General features: G+C 45.7%; 1 protein-coding gene across 2 annotated transcripts in view; it reads right to left on the bottom strand.

Moving 5' to 3' along the window:
- LOC142572982 (coiled-coil domain-containing protein AGAP005037) overlaps positions 1-12,581 on the bottom strand; it is a 591,568-nt gene that overhangs the window by 130,875 nt on the left and 448,112 nt on the right. For both annotated transcript variants that reach the window (XM_075682461.1, XM_075682462.1), the window contains exon 5: positions 6,911-7,121. In XM_075682461.1, the coding sequence (XP_075538576.1) occupies positions 6,911-7,121 (211 nt within the window). The remainder of the gene's footprint in view (positions 1-6,910; positions 7,122-12,581) is intronic.

The following is a 12,581-nucleotide window of genomic DNA, read 5'->3' as shown; positions in this document are numbered from 1 at the left end:
CAAGTAGTACGTAACTGTGGCACTGGATTCAATAATCACAGAGAGAGAGAGAGAGAGAGCAAATAATAAAAGAAAGGTAGGGAGGTTAACCAGGACTGAGCCCGGTTGGCTACCCTACACTGGGGAAAGGGAAAAGGGGACGGAAAGATTAAAAGAAGAGAAAGTCTACTGGGGATATCGTTCGGTCACTCAGTGCGGATCACATACGCTGACTCAATACAGTAGATTTCAAATATCGCAGCAGCGCTTTTGTGGCCTTTTGTGGCTGCGATATGCGAGGCCATGGTCCCAAGATCTTGTTCAAGGTGAACGGTGTTCTATCTAGCTGACTGAGAGCTGTGCAGAGGACATGTCTTTCGTTTTCAAAAGATGGGCAGTAGCACAGTAGATGTTCTATAGTTTCCTCGACACCGCAGGCATTGCAGTCGGCGCTATCGTTCATTCCAATCAAAAACGTATATGTATTAGTGAAAGCGACGCCCAAGCGTAAGCGGCACAGCATTGTTTCCTCATTTCGCGGAAGCCCTGGTAACAGCCGCAGTTGCATAGAGGGGTCGAGGGAATGCAATCGATCTTGGGTGAATTCAGGTGTGTACCACTTCTCTAATGTCATACGGTGTGCTACCTTGCTTAGGTGTTGGGCTGCGTCGGTCCGCCATAAAGGTACATAAACAAGGGTTGCTCCTTCGTGTGCTTTCTTAGCAGCTTCGTCAGCGAGGTCATTGCCGGAGATACCGAAATGGCCAGGCAGCCAATGAAACACGACGTCGTGTCCTTTCGTGTTCATACGATGGTGCATTTCTCGTATCTCCGACACTAGTTGTTCACAGGACCCGCGACGAAGAGATGACAGAAGACATTGTAAGGCCGCCTTGGAATCACAGAATATTGCCCACCGATTAGCGGGTTGGTTGTTAATATAATCAACGGCACCTCGGAGGGCAGCAAGCTCCGACCCGGTCGATGTTGTCAAGTAAGAAATCTTGTATCGGATGCTAATTGACCGTGATGGTATAACCACTGCGCCGGTGGAGCTGGTCTGAGTGGAAGAGCGATCCGTATATGTGTGGACTCGGTCAAAGTAGAAAGTGTTCAAACAATCCAGAGCTGCTTGCTTCAGGGCCAAGGTAAGCAGGTCGGTCTTCTTTCTTATCCCTGGAACCGTAAGACGCACTTGAGGTTGTTTTAAACACCACGAAGCTGAGGTTGAACGTGCTGAGGGTGTGAAGCCCGATGGTAGACAGGCACGATGGATGCTGACCTCGTTGGAGAAGGACGCCTGTGTTTGTCGTTCTGGCAGGCAGGCAAGAGAGCTTGATTGCATGCGTGAAACATGACGAACATGGGCCCTAAGCGTGTCGGTGCTAATGTAAGTCGTGATGGGATGGTTCCTGCTGTTGAGGGGCTCCGCGAAAGGCCTAGGCAAACACGTAGTGCCTGTGCTTGCACGCTCCGGAGTTCTCGAAGATTTAACTTGCATGTTTTAGCAAGCACGGGTGAAGTATAACGTAGCAATCCAATAAAAAGTGCTCTATATAACTGTAGCATGGAGCCCACTGACGATCCCCATGTTTTCCCGTCGATGAACTTGAAGACATGAACAATAGATGTGAGCTTCTTCTTCAAGTGGGCAACCTAAGGGCTCCAAGAGAGGTCCCGGTCCACAATGACACCCAAAAACCGATTATTTCTCTTGTAGGAGGTAGGCTGGCCATTGATGCATACTGGATAACGAGACATCGCTTTCCGTGTAAAAGCGACTAACGCACATTTTTCTGTTGAGATGGTAAGGCCTTGTGTGTGAAGATAGTGAGCTGCCTGTGTTGCTGCTTTCTGTAGCCTTGCACGAACCTGCAGGCGAGTGACCGCTGATGACCAGATGCAGATGTCGTCGGCGTAGATTGAGACACTCACTGTTTCCAGTAGGGATTCGGCACCCAAGAAGTGCGAGGTTGAAAAGAATAGGGCTTAGAACACCACCTTGGGGCTCCTTGGCTTATGTAGTGGTCGGTAGTCGGACCATCTTCCGTACGTACGAACAAGGACCTTTGTGTCAAGTAGTTTCTGATCCATCGACATACTCGCCCTCCTAGTTCAATTGTCAAAAGTGCGTCTAGAATGGGTTGATGGGAAACGTTGTAAGCGCCTTTCACGCCTAGAAAGAGCGCTACTGATAATAGTTTCCAAGATTTTCGCTGTTCTACAGATGACACTAGATCGATGACACTGTCAATCGATGAACGGCCTCGTCGAAATTTCGCCATAGAGTCAGAGTAAATTTTGTGGTGTTCTAGGTACCATTCGATACGCATGATGATCATGCGTTCCATGAGCTTCCCGACGCAGCTGGCAAGTGCTATAGGCCGACATGATGCCAGTTCGAGTGGCGACGTTCCTGCTTTTAGAAGCGGTACCAGGCGGCTGCGCTTCCAGTCATGTGGGACGACACCATCTTGCCATGAACTATTAAAATGCTGAGGAGTTCTCTTCGTGCTTCTCGGCCTAGGTGGCGCAAAGCAGTATATGTCATGCCATCGGGCCCTGGTGAAGACGAACACCTACAGAGCGCCATAGCAGCTTCTAACTGATCCATAGAGAATGGAAATCTTTCTATAACTGGAACTCTAACTCTAACTCTTCTTAGATGGAACTCTAACTCTTCCATAGAGCCTCCATACTTGTATCTCGTGGACCGGGGATGTCGCTTAAAGCCATGTCAGGGACTAAAACTGTGCCACCGGCGATTTTCGCGCAAAATTCCTCTGCAACGTCTATCTCACGGCGGTTTTGATGGAGAGCAAGGGCGCTGAAAGGGCGTCGTTGCTGGGGGCATGAGCAAAGACCCCGTAGGGTACGCCACACACGGGACAATGGCTTGCGGGAGTTTAGTGACTCACAAAAGAGACAGTGTAGTGTATGGAAAGAAGTATATATATATATATATATATATATATATATATATACCATCCTTGCACAGGGGACGTGCTAATCGTTAAATTCATTGTTCCAGTTTTAATATACGAACTTCGGAATTAGGTAGAGCATAAGTGTGCCTCTGGGGTCCGTCCTTTACAGACAGTGTATATGAACGCAGTGTTCATATACTGTACTCACATGAAATCAAGAGTTTCGCGGAAACCCGTCTGGTCTGGAGCAGACAATGTAAGTAGTTAAAAGTTTGACGCCGACCATTTCTTCATTTAATTTTTATTTCTAATTGTTACAGTCGGGCGTCCCACTTTCAACTACTTGCACTGTATTTTAACTCGCCCAGACAATATACAATACTTAAGAGCGCTGAGGCCTGCTCTCCCGTTTTGTTAGCCGTACGAGAAACCTGGAAAGTTCTGTCATTAAGGAACACTGCAGTTGGCGCGACAAGGCTTTTAAAATGAGCGTAACGTTCGTCTATCACCAAAATGAGAGCGAACCCTTTACCTGTTTTCAAACAGCAATTTTGACAAATATGTAAGTCATATAGCTTCACTTGGTGATACTTGCTATAGTACTCTCGTGGGCAAGAATCTTCCCCAGGGAGCGCATTTTCTTCCAGCGGAATAACAAAACAAATTATCGGCTTTGCACAAAAATGCACTTGGCGCAGCGTGGGCCTAGTCGTACGCCAGACTGCCCGTTCATTAGCAAACGCCTGTTGTTTGTGAAATCATTTCTGTAGTTGGTTCAATAAAGACAGCAGATTGTAAATTGCTTCTGACGGCGTATTCGCTGAACTTGCTTGAGTTCCAACGGGTTCAGAATATTCTTATGAAAACTGCTAGCAGAGAATGAGCAAATTCCGTTTGCCTGTCGTGCTTTTTTCGGTTCGTTTCTGAGATTATCACAGTGTTTAACATGCTCTACCGCGAAGATTCTGGGAACAAATAAATTTAAAAAAAGCTATCGTTCCGCTGCAGAGGATGTCATAGATTTCGATTTTTGGGTCTTCTACTAGGTCGGCTCTAGCGTTGTTATTACACCAGACTGCTTTCGCGGAAAATTTCCGTCCATAATCGAAGGTTAATGAGCGCTAATTACCTTCGACATCATTTAGCGCTTATAGCGATTACGAACAACGCACGCAGCGTTCTGTGAATTCTTTTTTTCAATCTTTCTTTTTTCTTTCTTTTGCTTTTCTCAAAGGTAAGGGATGAGAAAAATGGCGAGATGCATCAAGGTGAGCGGCATTTTTGCTGACGATTATTTGATCCGTGCTGACATATGCTTTCCGTGCGAACACCACAGAATACTTTTTTTTTCACTGGTCATTCTTATGTTAGCGATATTTACTGCTTAGCAAGATATGTAGAAGTTCGTGAAACTCGGGCACATTGCGCCACATTTGCCCAGTGTCCGCGATCGTTTTCGGAAGCCCTTCTTTAGTTTCTCCTGTGACCTGATCGTTCCGTGTCGGAAGCACTGACTGTTTACGGGTTTCCAATGGTACTTTCAGAACACATAGAGCTTCCACAACCACTACGTCTACGCCCTATTCCCCGTGGTTAAGCGAGCCGATATTTGGGCTAGCTGGTTATAGAGCGCAAATCCGGTAAGCCGGATTGCGCAGACAAAAAGAAAGTGCATATGGTTCACGCGTAGCCTTTCCTTTATTTTTTTCTGTGTTTTTTTTCTTTTGTCTGTCTTGCAGTTGCACCAGACTGCGCAACGAGTTAGCGTCGCTGTGATCAGCGCGCGTGCAATACGTTTCCGCGCATTTTGCACGTTCGGTAGGCCTTACAATAACACTTAAGTAACGTGGAACAGCGCAGGGGGATACTTATGAACGCTTGTGTCTGTTTCTTCTTTCTGCACTCCGTCCTCTGGCGCGCTGTTTCTCGCGATGAACTAGGCGGGTCACACACATGTCTTAACGCTACTCTCGTCATTTCATCTTTTCGTTCCATCGCTCCTTGGGCGGTCCTCATTTTCATGTCGAGCTTCCTTGCTAACCTCAAAGCTTCCGTCCCCATACGCAAATACCGGTAGAATGCAATGACAGTACACTTTTCAAGGGTAGAGGTAAGCTACCCCAGATCGTTAACTCGCTTTTATCATCATCATCATCATCGTAGTAGTAGTAGTAGTAGTAGTAGTAGTAGTAGTAGTAGTAGTAGTAGTAGTAGTAGTAGTAATCATCGTCACCACCACCACCACCATCATCATCATCATCATCATCACAATGCTCATCGTCGTTCGCCTATTTAGTCCGCAACAAGACGAATGAGATACTCCGAGACGTGTGCGACAACGCCTGCCAGCTACCCTGCTTCGGCCGATTCCACAATATCCTAGCAGACATCCTATGCATAGTGTCGTCACTTTACCTAGCTGTCTTGTTTCTTTTGACTGCGTTCCTTTTGCCTGCCCACCGCTTCTGTTACCACAGTGAAACACCGATTATATGCTCTATACGCGTTTCCTGATCAGCCCAACTTCACATCTTCCTTTTAACCCTCTAATGCCCAACGTATCGTGTATGGTACGCTGAGTTGGATGCCTCGAAATTCTGATTTAAACCACGAAATGCTTGAAGATAGCCTATAGCAGTGTTTTCCATACTCCGGAGCGAGTTTTCATTTGCTGTTAGTTAAGCGAACCAATTATTGATTGATTAATTTATTTAGTATTACACTTTGACTCAACATTTCGTTGTTTTCTGTGCAACCGTACTGACCGTGGTGAAAATTAAAGAAGTCATTATAATTATCCTTGCTGCGGAACTGTGTTTGGGCATTATGCCTGGTTAAACTAAAATATAAAATTAGGTACCTGTGTTCCCCATGTAGTCCGTACAGCCGTGTTTCATATCGTTAATAAGATTAATAATAATATTACCTATTATTTCCCGCTCCACTGCTCCCTGTCGATGTCTTATCTCTCTCTCTCTCTCTCTCTCTCTCTCTCTTAAATTGCAGCAGAGAATTCTTCTAATTCATGTCGCCTATGTTTTTCTATTGGAATAATACGGTTACTCTGTATTTTCTTTTTCAAGGATACCAGTAAGCTGCTGTTAAGGACTAGGCGGTACGTGCCAGACGACTCGAAGCCAATTAATGATTTTCTGCGAATTGCATTCTCACGATCTAGGTCGCCCTCAACTATATTGCCCAGAAGTAACTAAACATTCATAATTTAGTAAGACTTATTAGCGTTAACGAAATATTTTTTTTACCTTAGCAGGCCACTGAACATTACATTTATGCATCCTAAGTTTTTAGGCTACTCTTATAACTTGGTCACTTCAAATGTTCAATATTCTGTGGTAAGTCATCTGCAGCGTTGCAGCAGAGCCCGGTGTCACCTGCGCTCCTCATATCGCCAATAGGCACGCCGTTAATCCTTACACCAAACTACGCTCAGAACCCTTCCCTGTGCCGCATATTATACAGACCTGAAAATATCGTATAACATACAACTGCCATTGCTAAGCTCCTTCCCTACGCAATGTAGTCAGAACTAAAGTAAATCAGGGTGCGTAATGAATGCAAAGAGCACAAAAGTGGAGAACGAGGACAAGCTTGAAGACAGGACGAGCGTTCCCCCTGTCTTCAACCTTGTCCTCGTGCCACCTTTTGCGCTCTTCTTTACATTAGTAACGAACGGAAATCAGCTCGCCCAACTTGCTGTGTCGCTGCAATTCTAAAATCAAGCATTATTTGCACCTATGTGGACGAAAACTCTAATGCGTGAGGGCTGTTGAAGAGCCAAAAAAATTACTTGCCGGAATTGTATAGAGTGGGGTTCGAATTGACGCCGCATAGGGCAAATCTTCGTCAACGTAACGCCAGTTTGGCGCTCCACGTTATATCGTCTTTTCGGACACATAGCGCAAGAAGGGAAGTACCGGCCTGTTTGTATCACCGCTGGACTCTATATGAATACGCAACGAGGGGGGGGGGGTTGCCATTATTACCGAGTGGCCGCTCCTGCGTCTTGGACGGCGTGCGGACGACGGGCAGGCTGGCGCGGGCCTTGGTGGCCCGGCGCAGGCCCGTGGCCGAGGTCTCCACCTCGGACATGATGCCCGGGTCCTCGTCGTAGACGCTTGCCGGTGGCTGGTACATGGGTGGGCCCACCATGCGCCCGCCGCCGCCGCCGCCACCCACGGGTGCGCCCAGGTGGCTCTGCGCGCAACGAAAGGAGGAACGCAGTCATTGCCACACTGTTCGTTTCGCTTTGTTAGACGAGAGAGAGAGAGAAGACTTTATTGTAGAAAAAGGCCTGAGCTAGTATGCTCTGGCCTACTACTATGCACACGAACAGAAAAAAAAGGGAGGGGGAGGGCGAACAACAATGACCAAAGATTATGAGGACACGAGAAATGGACGTGCATACATATGCTATAACAACGCTACATACTGGTTTCCATAAAGCATCGAGTCTCGTCTGGTGTTCTCTTCACCTAGTCTATACCAGCACTAGTATTCATTCTTTTTTCCTCGTGTAGTCAAGCCAAAATAGAACCTTCCGACAACGCTTGCCTTCACATGACTGACAGCGTAGAAGTCAGCGTCTTCCGCTGTAGCATGTACGTACTTATACCATAAAAGACCATGCTGGCAATAGATAGGAAAGCGAAAGAGGTGTCAATAAAAAAAAATGTGCTGTACTTTTTGGCTCTCTCCAGTACATTATTAAATCGATAAAAAAGGAGAAGCAGAAACATAACATCGATAACATCGGATTTGTTTCTTGAAATCACTTTGCTGGGACATGTTGATTCTGAACGAAACGTTCGTGACGTGCTTGGATGCCTGGCCAGATGCCATATTGTATCAGTCGTGTTGCAAACTACCTTAGGCAAGAGCCCAAACGCTCCACATCATATGCAAGAAAACAAGATCGAGCGTTACAACTTAGTGACAAAGCTGCCTGAGTAAAGAGAACTGCAGTGACTGTAATTTACATGAGAGAGAGAGAGAGTCTTATTACTCTGCTGAGTTGTTCTTGTCAAATATGGGCACTTTATTAATGCGTAAAAGAATGAGGCGCGCATTTCGTATGAAAATGTTTGCTACTACTTCCACCGCTCTCTGGAACAAGCCCTCATAAAAGGAATTGCTCATGGCTGCTAACACGACGGCGTGTCATGTAGATTATTTACATAGCTAATTCACAAATACTATAGTAGCAATCACCTGAAAGAAAAGTTTCGTGGTTAAGATCAAGAGCCAATTAATAGCAAGCAATGAAACGTTTCATGGTAGCCCTCAGTAGCCTTTATCCACAATATGGCGCAGACCTCAAACAACGGTAGCAACCGACTGTATTTATGGCGAGGCACGCATTGTTTGCGAAACCCATCAGTGCCGTACAAGTTTGAATTGAAACCATAAAGCAGTTTTTTACAGCGCCAATTGCAATGCCTAAACTATACTCGAGTACTGCAGCGCAGCTTAGGCTGCCTAGAAAAGGAAAATTCAAGCATTCTGCTTCACCATGCATGTCTCGATCCAGCATTGTTTAACTCTACAACCGGAGAACTATTCGCTTCGTCAGTACATAAAATAGAACCTCGCAAACCTTCGTGAGGAAGATATATCAAGCCTTACATATTTCACTTGATTTTTTACCCTCCACCGGGGAATTATATCTTCAATATGTCCCATACTACTAATGAATGACGGTGCGGCGTCATTCTCGCTGCAGCCATACAGTCCAAAAGGCATATTTCACTAAAAAATTTGGACAGAGCGGCCTGTGTCAGATCGCCAAACAGATTCGTCATGTATATTCCTCACGCAACAAACCACAGTAAATTGCTCAAGTAAGTTGAACGTGTAGCACGGTAAAGGGAATATATATTGGTACATTCCTTTTCGTATTCTGCAAATAGCTATAAGCCTCAATTAGCTTTACTTCAAGTTACCGCCATTAAACACGTGAGAAACCGCCTAATTTTGAGAAGTAGTTGAATAAGCAAGTGGGGCTGGTGGAATGTAAACTGCAGTGTTAGTTAAGTCCCAGTGTTACTGCCGAGCGTTTCTGTGAAGAAATGCAAAACTTCGATATTATACCATGAACTACTCGTCGTGAGCAAACCTGTTGTGGCAGATTAAAATCGAGGTAAATGTTGTAGAAGTCATACATAGCCAGCGTTTGTGACATACTTGTTGCACCGCTGCAGGTATGGTATCGTAACTGGATTCTTATATGCTTTGTTTTTGCGGTTGTCGATCCGCGTATGAAAAAGCCGCAATGGGCTGGTCTGCGCTCGTTCGGCTGGCACTGTAGCGTTGCCTTTGAGAACTGTGTTGTCGTCTAAGAAATAAGCTCTTTGAATAAATTTTCCCGAACGAAGACGTCGTAAAGATATATTTGAGACGATCGACATGAGTATACAAGCAGAGGGAACGAGAGCGCACAAACGAAAACACAGCAGAAGGCGCCCGGACACCTCCCGAACTGCAGCAGACGACAAGCGCGAGTGCTTGCCCTGACGTCACGCGAGCGGCGCTTGTAGCGCCCCTGTAGTTCGTTCTCAGGGCTAATACTGTGTGGCTAAGCGAAAAGGAGCAGCCTGCATCCCTCATGATGTAATCAACTTCTATAGACACATGTCTAACAATAACAGTTCACCTCCCCCCCCCTCCCCCTCCTGCGCCACTGACTGCTTAAAGTTAGTACTACGTATTAAGAAACGCACTGATTACATCCGTATAAACTGCACAGTCAGGTTCACAACAGCACGCTCCGGTATTCTTCTCAGGACGCTCGAAATAAAAAAAAAAAAAGCACGAACGTCTCTATTTTAATAAGTGGCTCCGTAGTGAACGCTGGAGCCTGTCGGCTTGACCTTAAAGGCTGCTCATATATATATATATATATATATATATATATATATATATATATATATATATATATATATATATATATATATATAATTAGCACATCCTATAATGTAGTGTGTTTACACTGCGCTATGTGTTCTATATAGCGACAGCTATCCTAAACGTAGAGTCAGTCTGAGACCTTGATTCAATGAACAAAATCGCCTAAATAGTGCGCTGCAATGCAGTATTTAAGCCATCGTTTAGGGGTAGAGGAGGTAAGAGGGAAGGATCACCAGGCCCCAAAACATTTAATTTTTAGTGAAAAGTCGCTAAGTGATGATGATGACTGCTTGATCGGAATTTTGCCCTTTTTGTGTTGTAATTGTTCCTATACGTCTACCTTATTATACTTGTAACTACATATATGAATTTATATTATCCCCTGCGGTGGCGAGTGAACGGTCGGAATGTCAAAAGAGAAAGCAGCTCTAAATCTTCTAGAACGCTATCAGATCTCAATATTGCGCTTTGCCTATAAAAAAAGGGCGGCTTCGATGCGGCCAGATGGCTCACTAACAAGCTGTTTTTAGAAGCAGCCGCAAATGAAAGCACTATGTATGCTCCTTGGTAAAAAAATAAATAATAAAAAAATAATTTAAAAAAGAAAAATGGCGGCGAAGCATTGAACTTCGCTAAAGTCCCATGTGGAAAATATGCCAGACTATGCACGTCTCCTAAAACACCACTAAAATGTCGCTAATACTCCAATAACGGCAAAATTGTGGTTAAGGCGACTATAAACTCATCAAATTCGGCAAACTTCCGTCTAAGGTACCAACGATGCTACAGCGAAAGCAGTATGTTAACTGTCGCAGTGAAACGCGGACGACGCGTAGCGCACCACAAGGGAGAGGGCAAAGAATGAAGGAACGACACACCCGAAGCGCTTTGTGTATCACCCATTCAGTAGCGCGTTTCTCTGTCCAGTATTCTAGAGATAGATAGGTGGTTAGATAGGTGGTTAGATAGATAGATAGATAGATAGATAGATAGATAGATAGATAGATAGATAGATAGATAGATAGATAGATAGATAGATAGATAGATAGATGGATAGATAGATAGATAGATAGATAGATAGACGAACACAGAGAAAGGCAGGGAGGTTAACCAGAGGCAGTTCCGGTTGGAAACCCTGCACGGGGGGAAGGTCTAAAGGGAATAAAAAGAGAAAGAGAGTGGAAGGGGAGATAGAGAGAACGAGAGACGAGCACGAACAAAGTGCGTACACTATAGAGCGGTAGGGGGCGGCGTTCTTAAAGTCTATCGTGAAGCCCCGTAGACCGCAGGAACCCCAATAACGCGAGTAAGGCCTTCAACGCGGATGTTTTTTCGGAGCACTGACCAAAAGCTGTGAGTTCTGATAGTGGACGATTGTCCAACTGGTCCAGTACTCTGCACATCCCTTGCCTCTGGGCGCTATATCGCGGGCAGACACGGATAATACGTGCGAGCATCTCATCGCTGTTGCATGTGTCGCACGTGGGGCTGTTGGCCATTCCAATAAGGAAAGCATACGAGTTCGTAAAGGCAACGCCTAGCCACAGACAGTATAGCATGGTCGGTTCACGCCGTGGTAACCCAGGCGGCAGGTGCATCCGTATGTCTGGAGACAACGAACGCAAACGACACATGGTGAAAACGTTCGAGTCCCACAGGGGCAAAGTACAATCACCGGACATCAGTATTGTAGAGTACAACATGATGCGTATTGAGCTGAAGTAAAACTCATCTACAAATAACATGAACGTGAACACGCTGCTAGATAATATAGACAATGGTAGTAGACAATGGTAAACCGGAAGTATTACTAAGGATACCAAATGAACTCGTGACATCTGAGAAAAACGCAGCTGCTAAGTTTGGGCTTATGACCAGTGTTTGTTACGATGGGTGCATTTCTGGCGTATAGGGGCACTACGTGACAGCTATTATTCCGTAGTGTGCATTTTGAGCTTATCATTATTCATTCGATCGATACCTAAAGCTAAAATATTTACAAACTGCCTCCTCCCCTTCTCACCAGCCCCCAATCGGATATCTCCTAACGATTTGCGCATATCTGCTACGAGTAAACGCTAGTGCGCATGCGGACAGCGTTCAAGCCGACAGTTGAGGGGAGACAGCTGTCCTCGATTTGCTACACAGCCAACTGAGCGGGGCGCGAGGGCGCGTTCACGTGGCTTCTTTGTCGCCTTGCAGACAAACTGACTGCGTGTTACTCGCATTGCTGGGAGAAGCACCTTATAACAATGCGAAATCACCGCCTTTCTGCCGCGCCTCATCAGGCGACACGCTAGCCGGAAGGACGGTAAGCGAAGATCCGTTCTAATGATAAAGCCGCCTACTCTCACAAGGTTCTGCTGAAGCTTCCGCGGCCCACTTGACCGCTTTTATAAATCGTGGAAGGTTGACCGCTGCCGGTGGACAATCTCCGAGAAAATTCAACAATGTGGTCATCCGCTGTAGCTTGCTTGAGACCTTATAATCAACGAAGGGGAAGGCAGCCCCAAACAGCGATAGAAAAAATCTTCAAAGCGCCACTTCAGAATCAAAACACCAGATGCCACTGAACAAAGCGACAACCATCCTGACGACGACATTGACAACGACCTTCATAACGTCAATAACGACGAGGACGGCACGACGGCGATTTTAGGAAGAAGGCAATGGCACGACGGCTTACGGGTTGCAAACCCGGCATCGGCGGGGATCAAGAGCGTTTTCTGGGCGCATATTCGTCTTGCAAAC

Source organism: Dermacentor variabilis, chromosome 2 (assembly GCF_050947875.1).
Source record: "Dermacentor variabilis isolate Ectoservices chromosome 2, ASM5094787v1, whole genome shotgun sequence".
In the NCBI taxonomy this organism is placed as follows: domain Eukaryota; kingdom Metazoa; phylum Arthropoda; class Arachnida; order Ixodida; family Ixodidae; genus Dermacentor; species Dermacentor variabilis.
The sequence above is the reverse complement of the archived record's forward strand: the minus strand, read 5'-3'. Positions and strand labels throughout refer to the sequence as shown.